General features: G+C 39.5%; 1 protein-coding gene and 1 pseudogene across 2 annotated transcripts in view; one reads left to right on the forward strand and one right to left on the reverse strand.

The window, feature by feature from the left end:
- The window catches only part of PARN (poly(A)-specific ribonuclease), a 181,235-nt gene that overhangs the window by 20,174 nt on the left and 142,352 nt on the right, over positions 1-18,709 (forward strand). For both annotated transcript variants that reach the window (XM_037067778.1, XM_037067779.1), the window contains exons 11-16: positions 325-405; positions 5,231-5,287; positions 9,375-9,452; positions 12,465-12,508; positions 13,709-13,751; positions 14,408-14,483. In XM_037067778.1, the coding sequence (XP_036923673.1) occupies positions 325-405; positions 5,231-5,287; positions 9,375-9,452; positions 12,465-12,508; positions 13,709-13,751; positions 14,408-14,483 (379 nt within the window). The remainder of the gene's footprint in view (positions 1-324; positions 406-5,230; positions 5,288-9,374; positions 9,453-12,464; positions 12,509-13,708; positions 13,752-14,407; positions 14,484-18,709) is intronic.
- On the reverse strand, positions 1,181-1,867 carry LOC119002044 (PDZ domain-containing protein 11-like; annotated as a pseudogene).

Here is an 18,709-nt window from a genome sequence, read left to right on the forward strand (position 1 = left end):
GAAACTCATGTTCAGATGCAGTGTAATTTCCTAGTGTTCACTGTGGGAAGGTGTCCTATTCTCACAGTCTGTTGATACTTTTAACTGACATCTGTTGGGGAGATTAATAAACCATGGGAAAGTGTCATGGAAACACAGAGGCAGAATTTTGGTTTGTAATGCATCCATTCAACTTTTGGTGGCTTTTCAAAAATCTTTTCATTGTGTTTAGCCTATGAAAGACTGTGAGGGGATAAAAATGATAACTTCTAATGGTAGTAGAATTCTTAATTTTGGGGGTCAAGTTCTTTCCTGAAAGTTTTATGTTGGCTTTGTGTCTTTCAGAAGGAGCGATACATAGTTATCAGTAAAGTAGATGAAGAAGAACGTAAAAGAAGAGAGCAGCAGAAACATGCTAAAGAACAGGTAACTGAGTTATGTAAATTTCCTTTGGGTGAGAAATGGCAACATAGTACCTTTCTCTATATTTGTATATGGCATATTTGCACAGTATCTTTCTCCATATTTGTATATGGTATGTTGGATTCAATTTACTCATTAGTTTTCTGCCATAGTAAAATTGAATTGGTAGGAAAATCTAGAGTAGATCAAAGGGGAGCATAAGGTTAAGTATTTAGACATAGACAACAAAGTAAGTCTGACATGGTTGACCAATCTTCCCATATGTGAAGCAGTCTTGAAAAAAGTATCCTTGATTATCATTCAGATTATGTGCCACTCATCTTCATTGCCTGTTAACTAATATTGTTAGGTCTGACTTCAAGCAAATTACTAGTTTTCTTAAGTTTAGAAAATACAGTTTTGTATTCGAACAAAAATGGAGGTTCAGCTGCGTGTTGCCACAAAAAACAAACTTGGGAGGCCGGGGCTGGTGCAAAAGGAGAGAGGTTTTATCCTGGTGCTGCACAGTCTGGGAGAGTGGCGGACTCCCATCTCAAGGACTGTCTACTCTTTCTACCATGGAAAAAGTCCAACCATCCTCAGCAAGGCCAAGATAAAAGCCAGTGTCCAAAGTTCCTGTTGCATTTTATTTTATTTATTTTTCTTAAGTGTTGCGTTTTATCTTTTGGAGAAGATAATAGGAGGTAGAAGAAGAAAAACAGTGTCCCACAAGAGTCTCCAAAGTGTATGAGACTGTATAAGAGTGTATGCGGCTTCCCTGAGGCCTGGACAGCTTGTCCTAGAAGATTCCATGTGGAGGGCCATGTGAGAGGACTACTCTCACAGTCCTCTGTTTTGGACGATGGTAATTTCAGGGAAAGAAGTGGATATGTATGCTGATTTCATGGGGTGTCTTCAGGATCTTAACAGCCTTGCTATGCTCAATACCTTGTAAGTCCACATCATTTACAATTAGGACTTGGTCCTCTTCCTGAAGTGCATAAGAGGCAGAGATCATCCTGGAGATGAAGATGCCTAGCTGGGTAGTCTTTCCTCCTTAGATGTTAAATCCTAACTGAGCTCCAGGGGGCTTCCTCAGTGTGATGATTCAGGGCAGAAACTGGGTCAACTCATTGTAGTCTGGGTGGTATACCCTCTTGGTTAGAATAGAAACTGGTGCTCTCAATTTCCACAATTCTGTGGTATGAGTGGACTCTGGCAGGAGGATTCCATAAAAAGTTTCCAAAGGCCCCAGTGGCTCACAGTTCAATTTCTGGGTCCCTTGGCTATAACAAAGCATACGATTCATTTTCTGTCGAGCTTTCTAACCCTGCTATACTACATTTCATGTATCATCTCATGCCCATGGGGGAAAATCCAATATTTGAGAGTGCAGATGGTTCCTACCTCATGAGAAGGAATCCATGCTGGGGACTTCTCACAGGCAGGAAACCACTGGGTAGTCATAAGGAATCCAGCTGTCCATTTCTGGCAAGCCCCTGCTAATAGGCCTCAACCAGCTTAGAGTCCCCTCCCTGCCAATTTCCCTGCTCCATTTAAAAGTCCTTTGGAGTCTGTAGGTGGCTGCTAAGTGGTTTTAGTCCTTATCTGGGGGCTTAGCTTGTTCCCTGCTGTTGTTCATTTTAGGCTCCCTCCTGGAGCCTGTGTGTGGAAAACGTTGCTAGGGCCACATGGTCATGTGCTCTGAGAGTGCAGTGATGCATACGTGGTCAAAAGCATCATCGGGTTGGCAAGAGAGAGCTGCTTTGTTCCCCTGGGAATATATTAGCTTGGGTTAGACCAGGTGCTTTTTCAAAGTGACCAGTCAACTTTGCAAACTTTTGTGTGCTTTGGGTGGGTCTATCTTCCAACCATCCCTTTTTTCCCTTTACTAGACTAAAGGTCAAACACCTCCCCCTGTGCCATTTTGACTTATATGGCGCACGTGCCTGCCATCCCCAGTCCAACCTCCAATTGGGTATAGGAGGGTTGGGGGAGGGCTTTTCAAAAATCGATTATCTTGTTAGCATTTTTCAGGCTCAGGCTTTCTGTGCACTCAGTGTAAGAACCTCCCCCTGCTGCCATCTTAGCCAATGAGGTAGACTTCCCTGGTGCCGTGACTATTTTACGGTAAAAACTTGGCAGATTAGGGCGACATGGACATGTTGGCACATCCTCTTGGTTGCTATCTAGAGAATGGATTTGAGTAAGACTGGCGCCAGGGAGACCAATTAAGAAATTGGTCTTATAGCTAAGAAATATCGGTGACCTGGATAGGATAGTTAGTAGCAGTGTAGGTGAAATATGGAGATACTTAGAAGGTAGAATCATTGGAATTTGTGTCTGGACGTGGGTGGTGAAAGAGGAAGGGAGAAGAAAGAAAATTTTCAAGCCTGAAATTTGAGCAACTAGGTAGACTGATGTCAGTTCATTTATATGGAGTGATTTTGGTCGGGGGTGAGGGGCCAGGTGGAGTAGGGTTTGCATATGGGTGGATGTCCAGTTCACAGATATATTAAGACAGAGCTACATCTGACTGATTCAAACCAGCAAAGACACAACAAGCCGTTGTTAGATTTAGACAGTTTGTTGCATAGAGAAGGAAGATCGGCCAAAGGTGCCAGCTGCACAAGGTTCTTGTTCCCACACACCAAAAAGACAGCAGTAAAAGAAAAGGAGCCAGATGACTGTGTTGTGAGTTGTGGACACCTCATTATTGAGGAGCCAATTCTAGACTGCCGCTAAACATGTCTATCTACTGCCGCTCTCTTCTGACGAGGGTGGGAGGGTGAGGCAGAAAGCCCTATGCATTATCAAAACCTGGGAGGCAGTGAGAAACTTTCTCATGAGAGCCTCCTGGGGAAAGAGAGAGAGGCCATTGGGACATGGCATATTAGCAGGTTTTTACAAGCCTCTGCCTTCCGTCCTCTCCTGGGGTGTGTCACCAAGATGCAGGTTAACTGCAGCTCAAGCCTTTGCCTGTTCGGCCTATTTGGATATGTGCGGGGTCACCAGGGCACCATGGTGGAGCTTTCCCCCTACAGAGTAAAAGAGGTTATGTTCTGTTTCTGATCCGATGAAGTTTTAGATGTCTTTGGGACATCTAACTGTAGGTGTCCTGTAGGTAGTGTTGTTGTTCTGGAGCATAGGAGAGAGGTGAGGGCTAGGCTTGGTTGTCTTGGCAGGGAGATCGGGACTGGATTAGAGCACCTACAGTGTGCATGAAGAATGAGAAAAGGACCGAGTGTAGGGTTCTGAAGTCCACCAGCAATTAAATGATAGGCAGAAGTGGAAAAATGTGTCAGGAGATTTTCGTGACCACAGTAGCCAAGGGAAGAGAGTTTTGAAGAAGGGGATGTCAGCAGCGTCCGAGACTCTAGAGAAATGCTAAGGGCTGAGACGTGGCCATTGGGTTTAGTCTTAGAAGTTTTCTTTTTCTAAATATTCTTAAAAATTTTAATTGTAAGATACACATAACACAAAATTTACCGTCTTAACTGTTTTTGAGTGTACAGTTTCCTAAGTGTTAAGTGCAGATTGTTATGCAACCATCAACACCACCCATCTCCAGAACTTTTTCATCCTGCAAAACTGAAACCAGCCATTAAACAACTTCCCACTACCCGCTCCTGCTAGCTGTGGGTAATTGCTCTTCTACTTTCTGTCTCTGAATTTGACAGTACCTCCCGGAATCAAGCAGTATTTGATTTCTTGTTACTGCTTTATTTCACTTAGCATCAAGCCCTCAAGATTCATCCCTGTTATAGTGTGTGTCAGAATTTCCTTTCTTTTTAAGTAAAATAATATCCCACTGTATGGGTATACCACGTTTTCTTTATCCATTCATCTGTCAGTGGACACTTGGGGCACTTCAGCCTTTTTGTTCTTGTGAATAATGCTACTAAAAACAGGTGTACGAGTACCTCTTTGAGTTACTGCTTTTAGTTCTTTTGGGAATATAACCAGAAGTAGAATTGCTGGACCAAATCAAAATTCTATGTTTGATTTGCTGAGGAACTGCCATACTGTTTTCCATAGTGACAGTATCACTTTACGTTCCCACCACCAAGTCACATGTGTTCGAATGTTTCCACATCCTTAGGTAAATAATAGTTAACCTGGGAGTAGTTTAAAGAGGTGAGCAATTTCGGTGAGGGTGCCACCATAGGGCAGAAGTCTGCAAGTACCTGGGAGTTAAACTGCAACTAGTTAGTGGAGAGAAGTCTTTTACGTAATTTAGCTGCTAAGAGACAAGGAGAAGGGACAGTAAGTAGTTGGTTACATGGAGCTTCAAGTTAAAGAAGGGGTTTCAATATAGGAGGGAAATTGAGCCTATTTCAACACTGTTAGAAAGGAAGTAGGAAAGAAGAAACTGAGTGGGGATGAGTCTCAGAGTGCTATACTATAAAAATTCTATAAAAATGCTTTTGACAAGAAAAATATCAAAAGTTAATGGGAATGCTGTTTTTGATCAGTTAACTGCTGGTTGGGTTTCCTAAGAATTTAATGCAGTATTGAATTTGGCCAGCAGATGGCAGCTTTTTAAAAGTGTGTGTGTTTAAGATGGCTTGAAAGACAGAAATTTCAAGTGATGCCAAGTGATAGTACTGTAATTTTAGTAACTGATGAATAATTTGCCACTTGCTCATTCCACTTTCTAAAACAGAAAAAAGGGATTTCATAAATAATTTCAGATATAGTTGTTTGGGATGATAGGTGCAAAGCATGTGAAACTTAAAGCTCACCATAAAATTTCAGTACTTTATTTTTCTTTGACTAGATTTTAACACATTCAAGTATAGGAATATATGTACATGAATAATTGTTTTGGTTTGCTTTTTTAAACTAGGAAGAACTGAATGATGCTGTGGGGTTTTCTAGAGTCATTCATGCCATTGCTAATTCGGTAAGTGAACCAGACTTTTTGTTTTCAACTATATTCTGGAACGTAATGAGGTGAAGAGTGCCTAGTTATAATTGCAAATTAATCATTTGGTTACATTTAGAATATTTACCTGGTATGGAGGAAGAAGTTAGAACTTCATAAAGGTAGATTATTGTTATGATATACTTAGTGTTAAATCATAATTGCTGTCACCATTTTTTTAATCCAAGCCATTTTTTCAGAAAACTTTTCTTGTAAAATGCTTAGGATTATTATACTCTGAGGTCCTTATTCAGCTACATGAAACTAATATTTATTATTTTCAAAACCAATAAGAAGTAGGATAAGAAAGTAAGGAATATGGGGAGAAACAATCAGGTGTTTGAAGGTGTTGTTTTCCTTAATTAGAAGAATCTAGAGGCCCTGGCTAGAGGTGTGGCTCAGTGGATTGAGTGCTGGCCTGCGAACTGAAAGGTCTCTGGTTTGATTCCCAGTCAGGGCACATGCCTGGGCTGTGGGCCAGGTCCCCAGTTGGGGGCGTGTGAGAGGCAATGGATATCTCTCACACATCGATGTTTCTCCCTCTCTTTCTCCCTCCCTTCCCCTCTCTAAAATTAAATAAATCTTTTAAAAAAAAGGAAGAATCCAAAGGATAAAAGTAGTTGCCTGTGTTGAATTCTTCAGCATAACTGTAACAGAATATTATATCTGGCAGCCTTATTAATATTTGGTATTTTAAAAACACATTTACCACTGTGTAAATGTGCTAGAGGGTTCTGTGATATATATGGTGACATTTTTTTCTTGTTTTCTAAGTCCTTTTGGAAAAGAGACACCCACGTCTTGTGTAGATAAATTGGGTCATGGTGCTGATGGTGAATTACACATCCAAGTCAGGTTACTTGCTTGGATGCTAGATTGCATTTCTTACCTTGAGTAGCTGGCCTTGGGAGAAGGAATCGTTTTCCTGGAGAAGGACTTGTTTGGTCCTGTAGATGCTGACCTTTGCATCAGCGAAGCTTTAAGGCTATAGAGACCCTCTCAGAGTTCTGTGGCTTTCTCGCCACCAGATGTGGACTTGTGAAAACAGGCATACATACCACTGTCCTCAACTGGGGATGAACAGAAGTTACCCCACCTTGTAAAAGAAGAGGGTTGGCTCACTAGGAGCTCCTTCTCTAAAGTAAGCAAGATAATTGGAATGGAATAGTGATTTGGATGAGCCTGGAGAGAAACAAAAATGTGAGTCTCTTCACACATTGCTGAGATCACAGGTGTCTGGAAAAGCAGAGTTTCTGGTCATGTTTGCTTACATTATACACAGTTAGCCAAAAGACTTCAGAGCATTGGCTTCGCTGAGGTGAACCCTAAAATACAGAGCTGTGGGACATCATTTGGCTTTGAGCTGTCTCGTAGCTATCATGATATTTAGTTAGCTGGGACATCTGCTTACCTTGTACAAATTCAGATACTTTAGCTTGCTGTGCTTGTTTTCCTCTTTTTTTTTGTCTTCTACAGAATAATTCATAATATGCTGCTGACCTTTTGTAGTTTACATCACAAACCATATTATGAAAAACCCAAGTTATTAGTGATGCAGATGTTTAAAATTTAAGTCACATACCTTAAAAATGCTAACATTTTAAGTTAAGCTTTATAACACTGTGAGCAGTAATTACTCTTAAATATTTGTCATGCCAAATTCTTTTCCTGTCACTCATAGTAGTAAATCTGTGTTTTTTTTAGTTTAAAAACCTTTTTATTTTTACTAATATTTTACTCATAGCCAAGTTGCAAAAATCATTGTTTCCATATTTTTCTCTCCTAGCTACCCCCAATGTCAACAATTTACATGGTCATACGGTTATGAGAACCAGGAAAGTAACACTGGCATAATGTTGTGAACTGAACTGTAGATTTTATTTGAATTTCACCAGTTTTCCCGCTAAGTACTTTTTCTGTTCACGATTTTATCTAGGACCCCACATTACATTTATTTATTATTTCTTCTTAGTCTTCTGCAGTCAGTAACAGTCTTTCTTTGTCTTTTATAACCTTGATATTTTAAAACACTATTGACTGCATTTTGTCAAATTTACCTCAGTTTGGATTTGTCTGATCTTTTCTCTTGATTGGACTGAGGAAATACAATTTATGCAAGAATACCACAGAAATGATGGTTCATAATGGTGACCTTGATCACTTGCGTAGGGTGCTGTCTGCTAGATTAGTATATTGTGAAGTTACTACTTTTGCCTTTGTGGTTAATACATATCTTGGTGTAGATACTCAAGACTATGAAAATCTCTTCTTTCTCAGACTTTTGTCCACAAGTGCAGCATCTATCAGTGGATCCGACCTGTAGCCATTATTACTCTGATGTTGTAATGGCGAGTTTGTGTTTCCCTCTTTCTGCATTTGTTTTTGGAATTCTTTTATAAAGAAGAGCTGTCCTCCCCCGGTTTTTTTTTTAATCGTTTGAAAAAGTGTTTATGAGTATGGACTCAGGGAAATACATTTATCCTACAGATCATAATGTGGTATTTTGTTTAGTTTGTTGTTCTTGTGCCACCTTTGACTATTAGAGCTTTGTCAGGTTGGCTCCTGTGTCCTTTGAAGAACTCCTGTCCTTTTTTGAGCACTTAATTACTTTCTGGTATCACAAGGTGTTCCAGACTCATCTTGTATTTTCCCTGCCTCAGCTCTGAATTGATGACTTCTCCGAGGAGCCCTGGTTCCTTTTATTGGAGAATGGTGTTTATTTAGAAACCAGGACCTATCACTAGGTTACTGTGGTGGTTTTACTACTTTTAGAACCCCTCACTGGATCAGGGGGTTCTAGAGCTAAGAATGATACATGTATCTGCCTGTCATACATTAAAAAACATGTCTTGGTACTAATACCTCAGATTCCAATCAAATACCACAGGGTTTATTTTTAGTCTACGCTTCTTTTGTTATTTGTCACCAGTGGGAAATCCATTTCTTATTTGCATTATATATGTTTGTTTAAATCCGGTATACACATAAAATGTTTTGGAATTACTAACCATACCTTGTGAGAAGTGTGTTCACTGACTAGGCTACAGCACTCATGTGAAGGTCTTTTTGTCTTTAGCTTGACAACATGTAGTCACAATACCGTTTTTGCACCAGCTTTTTTCATTGTGCTGATGGTATTCATTTATAATACAGTTAAGTTCTGTTTGTCTTTGTATTCCATTTTGGGTTTCCTCCACATCCTTTCTATAGTATCAATCAGTACTCGATCTTTTAGTGTTGAATAGGTATTCAGAATGAACACAAACTCTGAACCAAAAGGATAGCTTGTGTGTTAGATTTGGGAACTTTATATAAAATTACTTACTTCAGAGGATTATGTTTAGCCCTGTGAGTCAAGGACTGTCACTCTGAAGGTCCATTGGGTCATAGTAAAGAGCTGTACTCCAGTGACATGATGCTTCGTGTTAAAGGTGCCATCTGGCTAACTGAATCAAAGTTGGTGTTTCATCTTGGTAGTTTAATTTTTTATCAAAATGGAGTAAATTTATTGCACACATATTGTGTGCACACTTGAGTTGGTTGAAAAGCAATGATTTTATTGGAAATGGTATTTAAGAACATGCCTCGTGAATTTTTACATAGATGATAAAGGAAATTAAAATTCATTCTGTTTAGTATAATTAGAAAGTTATTTTTATCTTTTAGCATTGTTATAAATGCAGCACTAAACTGGATATTTGGAGTTTGTTCACAAATTATTTGATGATGCTGGGGACTTAGCATTTTCAGATTTTACCTTTTTAACTTGAACTCTTCAATCAAAATTTACTACTCCTGATTCTTGTCAGTAGCAAGATTAAAAATCAGAGAAAAAGATCAATTAAATCAAAATCATTTGAAACTTTTATTTTGCGTTCTGTGTTTAATACCCCCCAAATTGAAAAAGAATGAAACCTGCCCTAGTTTGCTTATTTGCATATACTTACAATATTTTTTAATATGTTAAAGTAATTTTAGTAGAAAATCCTCATGGATCTTCACTCTCAAGCCCCACTAGTACAATTGGGTACCTGGCAGTCTTTTTTCTAACTTTGACTTTCTTTAGGGAAAGCTTGTTATTGGACACAATATGCTCCTGGATGTTATGCACACAGTTCATCAGTTCTGCTGCCCTCTCCCTGAGGTAAGTCACTTGCCACCTGTGTTGAAAATTCATGGTTCTTCATTACTAGAAAGTGTTTTGTATTTTTTTATTTTTTAATTTTTTTTTAGAAAGTGTTTTTTATTGGACTGTTGTTTCTTTGTATGCAGCGTGCTCCCAGAGAGACAATCTCATGCACTAGGTTGTACACTTTTGAAGGGTTATGCATATAGGTCATTTTAAGGGATCTTCAGTTACCTGCCATTGTCAGAGTAAGGCTAAACATTTCTTCTGTCTTAGTGTCATTGGTTTGCTCAGTTACTTCTGGGTGGGGGTTCCTCGGTCACAGGTGTGGTTGTCTAGTTTGCTACCATGAACATTAGACATAGCAGGGCCATTGAAGGTAAGTGCTGCTGTAGGTCAGCTGAACTGGATCAGCTCCTGCAAAGTTCTGGATTACCTCTTGCTAGGCTGCTTCCCTTAAGATTCTCTGTTGACCTGAGTATATTTTTACTTTGTCTCAGTGTGTGAAAACATGAGCTTCTTTGGCTCCTCAGGGAAAGAGCTTCTCTTCTGTCTCTTCCTCTCTGACCCCTGGCTGTACTTGGCCTCATCTCACTTGTCCTCATCTCACTTGTTGGGGTTTTTGTTTCCTATCTCCTTTATTTTCTCTCCATGTTTTCTGTTTAGTGGTTTCACTCACTTTCATGACTTTAGCTGAAGACACCAGCATTAGTCTCAGTGGATTGAGTGCCAGCCTGCTAACCACAGGGTTGCCTGTTTGATTCCCAGTCAGGGCACATGCCTGAGTTGTGGGCCAGGTCCCCAGTGGGCCAGGGCACACAGTTCATGCTGGACTGCAAATGGCTCTACCTGGAGAGCTTCAGATTAAATGGTGTCTAAAATTTACATGTTGCAAAGAATATCTGTAACTTACACTACCTGTCTTTCCTTATTATTGCCTCTGAGCCATTTTCTTCTACTGATTCCTTTACCATAAATGATACGAATCACCAAGACTACTTTTAACATAGGTTTTGACTTTTCCTCCTTCTTCCAGATCTGGCCATTTACAAAATTCTTACAATTTTGTCTCCATGCTGTCTGCTACATTTACCTTCTTTTTGTTTCAGTTGCAAGTGAGCTATTTTTCATCTGGAGTTCAACAAACGTCAGGCAGGATTCCCTGTCTTACTTTAACCTTCAGCCCATACTTTAAAATCATAGGTTGGCAAACTTTTTCTACGAAGGCCAAGTGGTAAAATAAATATTTTGGGTTTTCCAGGCTGTGCTGCCTCTGTCGTAACTCTCAACAGCTACTGCTGTATAGCCTGAAGACTGCCATAGAATGCAGAAGGAAAGAGGCGTGGCTTTGTTCTAATGAAACTGGATTTAAAAAATGGATGATGGGCCAGATTGGGCTTGTAGTTCATAGTTTTCCAACCCTGCTTTAAATTGCCACTAGATTAATCTTTTATTCCTTCTGGATTGAAAGATACACATGCTTTGGAGTTTAGTTTATTTATACATATGCAAAGCCTCAGTTACTTTCCATTCCTCAGGGGACATTGGCCCATCAGCATCCTGATTGCTATTCTTTAGAAAAGTCCAACACAGCCTAACCATGAGGACAGCAGCTCTTTCGCCCCCATTGTCCTATTTCTGCAACCTTAAGGCTGTCATTTCTTTTCATGATAACTGTATCATCCTCTGGGATTCAAAGGCTTCATACTTGTGAGTCTCAAGACAGACATGATTAGTGTGAATTTTCTTTGTATAAATCTAAAGATCTAATGTTTAGCAGTCCTGGCTGGTGTGGCTCAGTGGATTGAGCACCAGCCTGCTAACCAAAGGGTTGCCTGTTCGATTCCCAGTAAGGGCGCATGCCTGGGTTGTGGGCCAGGTCCCCAGTGGGGAGCACACAAGAGGCAACCACATACTGATGTTTCTCTCCCTCTCTTTCTCCCTCCCTTCCCCTTTGTCTTCAAACAAATAAAGTCTTTTTTTTAAAAGATCCAGTGTTTATCTCAGATTAACTACTTATTGGCTGAACATTGCAAAACAGCATCTTCGTGGTACTTCCACATGACCTGTGTTTTAGAAGGCTCTGGCCTGGAACTCTGCTACTACTGGCCCTGGGAGTAACCATAAGTCTAATTTTTTCTTGCTTGTGAAGCTTTGTAATAGTATTGAAAGATTACAAATAGTCCTATTGAATTTTTGTTTGAATTAGCATTGAAATGACTTGTTCATGTATTGTTCATTAATTTAATGATAGCCATTGAAAAGCTGGTAAATTTTGCAAAGTAGCTAAATATAGTCTGTATTTACAGGCTTGAAGAACTAATTGGAAATGCATGAATAACGCTAATGAGAAGTATAGTTACAAAGGGTCAGGAATATGACTGTTAGTCTAGTGTGGCAATTACGTATGTGTGTAAATGAGTTAATTCAAGTTAGGGTAATCTCATTTCAGCTTTAGACTTTCTGATCAAAATAAATTTGGGAAATGAATTGTCTAATTTAGGTGCTTGCTATTATTGCCACTTCAGCAATTTTCCGAATAGTCAAAACAGGAATCATGTATATTGGAAAGTGTGTGTTTTAGTGGTTGTTTTAACTAACATTTCAAAGATGTTCCTAATAAAAGTATAACCTAGTTTACAGTACCCATTTCCTGTATAACCATTTATTTAAATGATTTTCCTAGACCCACTATAATGATGAGTTTGTGTGACAGAGCTATTACTGAAAGTTGTCTACATACAGTAAAATCCTTTTCCCCTTCCCAGTTCAGCCATAAAATACTTATGTTTGTCTGTTTTGGTTGTACGGAGGTTTTACATCAGGTCCTGTGATTCCCAATCAGTGAGGAAATTGTGAAGATTTTTAAAAAGTTATTAACTAAAAATGGGTCTGGTGTTTAGCTTTAAAGGGCCTGTGTGAGGTATAGTAGTTTGAGAGGAGACCTATGGAGCTGGAAATATTTGTGTATGTTTTTAATACTGTGAGTGTCTTAGTAAAATTGTCACAAGTTATTCTCTTATTTTTTAGGACTTAAATGAATTTAAGGAGATGACAACATGTGTTTTTCCCAGGTAAGCTTCTTTTCAGGATTTGTCTTCTATTTAAAATAGTCATGGCGCACATAATCCAAATAGGTATGTAGTAACTTATTGAAACTGTTATTAGATCATGATTACAATCCAGTTCATAAAAGTTGGGAAATGATTTAATATCCTCAAGTTTGTGATAGCTTGCTTTTATAATTGGTGATTGGTTTCGTCATTCATTAGCATCAGAATTTGAACTGAGAGTGAAAAATAGCAACTCCTTTTTTCTCATCCCATGTATTAATATCTAAAGAACTAAGGAAATTTTCTTGAGTTGGTTCTTGTCTTTCCTTTATGTTGGATGTACCATGTCACAGTGAAATGGGCAGTTGAGAGTATTGAGTTGAAAATCGAATAAATGTACGGTTGAATATTGTTGAAATGTCCAGTTGAGAGTGTTCTGTAGTCAGTTAGGAACTGTCTAGCTAGAGACTTTTTTCCCTCAACTTAAAGTCAGTACCTTTACCCATTAATGTTTTCCACAGTTAATATTGAATGTTAGTTCTGATATGTCGCATATCACATGACTAATAGATCACACATCAGCCATGTGGAGCTGACTGAGCAAACCTCTGCATTTGAGGGCCTGTTTGAAGAGGGACAGGGGAGGCAGTGGAGCATTTGATCTGATAGCCAGGATATTTCTGTCCTGTTGTCTAGTGTTTACATGTATGTGCAAAGAGACGGTTTTCACATTAGTGTCTCTCTTTTTTAGAATTCTAATCTGAAACACAGTAGTAAGAAATAGCTACATAGCATGAACCTACCACATGCAGATTTTGACCCTCCAAGAGTTTATAGCGTACAAACTGGGGTAGTGGTGGTAGATGGTAATGTCTCCGCAGTGTAGACCTGCAGCAGTATTTGAACCATATAAAGACATGTGAGGATATTTGACCCCCTGGAGATTGCTGTGGCCCACATCATCTCAGGGTGTAAGCAAACCCCGAACTTGTGCTCTGCATTTGGCAGAGTGTGGACTCTCCCACGGCCTCTTGATGAAGTTGCTGGTTGAGGGGACCAAGTTCCCAGTCTAACCAGGGATGCTGGCACCAGGCTGTCAATGGCTAATGCGTTTCATTCTCCTGTCCACTTTTAAGACAATAGGCTATTCATTTGCGTAAAATATATTTTGAACATGTATATACATTTTGTTTACCTTATTAAAAATTCTTTTGTTTTTAGACTCTTGGATACTAAATTGATGGCCAGCACACAACCTTTTAAGGTATTTTAAAAATTTGAACTATTAGTGCTAAGCTATATTTGAAATTTTCAGAATTGCTACTAAGAGCTTTGGAATTCTGGTCTGTTTAAATGTCATTTTCAAACTCATCCAAAAAAAGAAAAAGAAGAACAAGAAAGGAAAAAAAAAGGAAATTGGAAAAAGACTAGAAATATGCAAATCAAAATGCAAATAGCGGTGGTCTTTGGGTGGTGGAATTATTTCTTTTCCCCTTTATTCTTTCTAAATGTAAGTTTTTAATGTTAAAATGTATAATGTATTTTTGAATAGGTTATGCATGCACATACATCTTTTTTTTCTTATTTTATATATTTTCCAATCAAGAAAATTCAGGTAAAGGTATAATCATTTGCTACTTTGTGAAGTGACTTTATACAGCTGAGTGAAATGAATGTCACCACAGTATAAGAACAAGTATAGCTTTTTGGCCCAAGGTCTATAGACATTTAGCACGTTTGTACAAATCGTCTTTCATATGGCTAAACCCTTCACATGGTGAAAATGAAACTTGCTGCTTCTCTTTCACATTGACAAATGACTCCTGTGTTTCTTTAAAGAACACAAGAGGGCAGTATCTCTTTAACATATATTGCACTGAGATGATGAAGGCTCGTGATTCTCTGCTTACTGCTTTGCAGGATATCATTAACAACACATCCCTTGCAGAACTGGAAAAGCGATTAAAAGAGACACCTTTCAACCCTCCTAAAGTTGGTAAGAATACAATATATAAAATGAAAGTCTCAAACTCTTTGTGATGATTAGGTATTGATGTACATTATAGAAGAAAAATAAAACTGGTCTACAAACTACATTGCACATTTATAGATTTTGGCTAAATTAACTTGCTTATGCCCTGTGTTGACTTTCCGTTTTCTGAATAAAAGTGGTCTTCTAACTGTATGTTTATTTTATGTGCATAGAATTGGATAGCCTGTTCACTGAGAAGTTTAGCAATTAAAACTTCAGGGCTTTTATTTCCTAATTCTTGGAATTCTTCTAAAACTTGATGTGTTCTTTCTATAGTGTGTTGTTTAAGCAGAGACAAAAAGTTGGTGATTAATTGCTAGGGCTAGAATAAAAATAGACTTTTGTCTCAGAAAAGCCCAAGGGTTACAGATGAGAAAGGTGAGCCCTCTCCACCCTTCCCCTTTCAGAGGTAGCTTTGGAGTGAAATAGCAGCAGTGAGGGAGTCTAGAACGGAGGAGGAATGTTTCTTGGGATGGAGATGTTTTGCCATGTCTGGCCGTGGCAGCTACCTAGGTATTTGGTGAACCATCCAGGGCTTATTTCCTTGGTTCCTGTTTGCCTGACTGTGCTGCTGATACTCTAATTAGCCTTCCATTAGCTGTAGCCTGCAGAATTCTAAAGACATTGGTAATAGGACCAGGGATTCATACATTTACAATGGTAGATACTAAAGTAGCCAAGAATACAGTTATATGCTTCCCTTTCTGGGTAATAGTCCAAAGAAAGGACATAAGAAAAGGGGTGGGTTGGGGGAAGAAAACCCGACCTTTTCTATAACAATATAGTGGATTTAATTGGTTTTGGAAATCTGTGTTACAGCTGGTGGTAGAGATGATTACTTAGTTGGCTGTCATGTTAAGATTCTCTTTTAAAGCTTAAAGTCTTAATATTTAATACTTAGGGAGGTTAAATCTGCTTATAGAATATTGTATTGATGTAAAAACAATTTTAGCCTTTTCACTGACAATTTTCAACTGGGGACTGAACCTATAGCCCAGGCATGTGTCCTCACCAGGATTTGACCTTTTACTTTGTGAGATGACACCCAACCAGTTTGGCCACACTGGTCAGGACTGTTGCAAACTTTTTGATACTTATTTCCTGAGTGGTTCTAGTAAATAATTGTGAGTTACAGTTTTATCATACTATTTCCATATAATGTTCTGGTATCAGGTGGAAAATTTAAAGCAAGTAGTCACTCTTCTCAGATGTTATCCTCTCAGCATTTGTGTATATCCATGCACAAAAGAATCATGTTATAAGTGGTCTCATATAAAGTGGCCCTATGTTCTAGGGCAGCATTATAGGAAGTTCTGATCTGCCTTTGGACTTAGTTGTGCTTTCATCTTTAGAACTGTAACCTTGGCAACATAGTAGAGGACAATATTGAATTGAGCTACCAGTATTGATTGGAGGGTTGCTTTTGGGAGGATTACTTGGGGTGTTAATGGGTAATAAGTAGTGAGTCTTATACTAAGCACTATGTAAGAGCCTCACTTACATTACCTCTTTTGATCCTCACCTAATAAAATGGGGAGGTTTCATTATTGTCTTCATTTTACCAAAACTGAGGTGAGGAGGTGAAGCAACCAGCCCAAGATCACATTGCACATAAGTGGTGAGCAGAGATTCACACTTAAACACAGTGGGACTCTAGAGTCCATGCTTAATTATTACTATGGAATTCCTGTTGTACCTTGATGCTATAAGGGAAGACACTCCTCTTTGTGACCTTAGAGAACAATCAGAAACAGGAATCATTGTCATAAAGCGCAGAACACATGCTTGTAAATAGCATCCACCTATGTGCAATAGGGAGGCCTGCGTCTCACATTGATAACGTTACTGAGGCATTGCTCTAGCCTAGACAGAGCCCTCATTTTCAATGACTCAGTTATTTCATATTGTAAGGGCTCATGTGGAGAGAATTAAGAAATATCTTCTTTTAATTTATTGATTCGGTGAAATTACCAAATGGTGTATTTCACAGAACTGAAACAAATAATTCAAAAATTTATGTGAAACCACAAAAGATCTCAAAACAGTCACAGCAATACTGAGAAAGAAGAAAAAGTTGGGGACTTATGGCCAAGATGGAGGCATAGGTAGACACACTGTGCCTCCTCGCACAACCAAAATAAGGACAACAATTTAGAAACAAAAATAACAACCAGAACTGACAGAAAATTGAACTGTATGGAAGTCCAGCAGTTCAGTTAGACACATTCATTCAGACCAGTAGGAGGGGTGGAGTTGGATGGCCAGTCAGAGAGGGGTTGAGGCAAAAAAAGCAGTGGCACTGGGCGTGCAAGGCAGCAGCTGACAAACCCCAGGAGCACAAGACGGCAGCCTGCGGACCCTGGGCGCAGGGTGGCAAGGGGCAGACCCAACAAGGCAGTGATTATGCAGTGGGGTACAGCGTGCAAGGCAGCTGGCTGACCTGGTGGTCCCACATTTGTGTGCAGATAAACCAGGCAAAACTGGGAAGCGAGACAGAGCGCGCATCCCAGGGTCCTGGTGGGGGAAAATAAAGCCTCAAAACATCAATTTGAAAACACCTGTGGGGTTGAAGTGCTTGGGAGAGACTATGAGCCTCACAGGAGAGTTCATTGGAGGGACCCACAGGGTCCTAGAATGTACACAAGACCACTCACTGGGAATCAGCACCAGAAGGGCCCACTTTGCTTGGGGGAGGCAGCAGATGGGACTAAAATCCAACAGAGAGCAGAGCAAGGGCCATTGTTCCCCCTTGGACCCTGCCCCCACATATAGCGTCACAGCCCAGCAACCGGGTCACCCCGCCCTGGTGAACACCTAAGGCTCTGCCCCTCATATGTAACAGGTGCGACAAGACAAAAAAAATGGCCCAAATGGAAGAACAGATCAAAGCTCCAGAGCAAATATAACTAAGCGATGAAGAGATAGCCAACCTATCAGATGCACAGTTCAAAGCACTGGTAATCAGGATGCTCACAGAATTGGTTGAATTTGGTCACAAATTAGGTAAAAAAATGAAGGCTACACTAAGTGAAATGAAGGAAAATGCACAGGAAACAATAGTGATGGGAAGAAAACTGGGACTCAAATCAATGGAGTGGACCAGAAGGAAGAAAGAAACAACCAGAAAAGAAAGAAGAAACAAGAATTCAAAAAAAAATGAGGAGAGGCTTAGGAACCTCCAGGACACCTTTAAACGCTCCAACATCAGAAACATAGGGGTACCAGAAGGGGAAGAGGAAGAGCAACAAGCTGAAAAGTTATTTGAACAAATAATAAAGGAGAACTTCCCCAGTCTGGCAAAGGAAATAGGCTTCCAGGAAATCCAGGAAGCTCAGAGAGTCCCAAAGAAGTTGAACCCAAGAAGTAACACACCAAGGCACATCATAATTACATTAGCCAAGATTAAAATGAAGGAGAGAATTCTAGAAGCATCAAGAGGTGAGACAGTCACCTACAAAGGACTTTCCATCAGACTGTCAGCGGATTTCTCAAAAGAGACCTTGCAGGCAAGAAGGGGCTAGAAAGAAGTATTCCACGTCATGAAAGGCAAGGACCTACATCCAAGATTGCTTTATCCAGCAAAGCTTTCATTTAGGATGGAAGGACAGATAAAGTGCTTCTCATAAAGTCAAATTCAAGGAGTTCATCATCACTAAGCCCTTATTATATGAAACGTTAAAAGGACTTACCTAAGAAAAAGAAGATAATAAGCATGTATAGTAAAATGACAGAAAACTCATTAACAACCACACCTAAAACAGAAACAAACTAAGCAAACAACTAGGACAGGAACAGAATCACAGAAATGGAGATCACATAGAGGGTTAGCAACAGGGTAGTGGGAGGAAGAGAGAGGGGGAAAAGGTACAAAGAATAAGTAGCATAGATGATAGGTAGAAAATATACAGGGGGAAGGCAAGAATAGTATGGGAAATGTAGAAGCTAAAGAACTTATGACACATGGACATGAACTAAAGAGGGAGATGTGGGTGGGAGGGGGTGAGCAGGGGAGAGGGGAAAGAAATGGGGGAAATGAGACAACTGAGATAGCATAATCAGTAAAATATATTAAAAAAGAAGAAGAATAGAGTTAAAGGTATCACACTACCTGATACCAAACTATACTACAATGTCACAGTGATCCAAACAGCACAGTACTGGCATAAAAACAGACATATAGATCAAGGGAA

Source organism: Sturnira hondurensis, unplaced genomic scaffold (genome assembly GCF_014824575.4).
Source record: "Sturnira hondurensis isolate 20B ecotype Veracruz unplaced genomic scaffold, ASM1482457v3 Scaffold0017394, whole genome shotgun sequence".
Taxonomy (NCBI): domain Eukaryota; kingdom Metazoa; phylum Chordata; class Mammalia; order Chiroptera; family Phyllostomidae; genus Sturnira; species Sturnira hondurensis.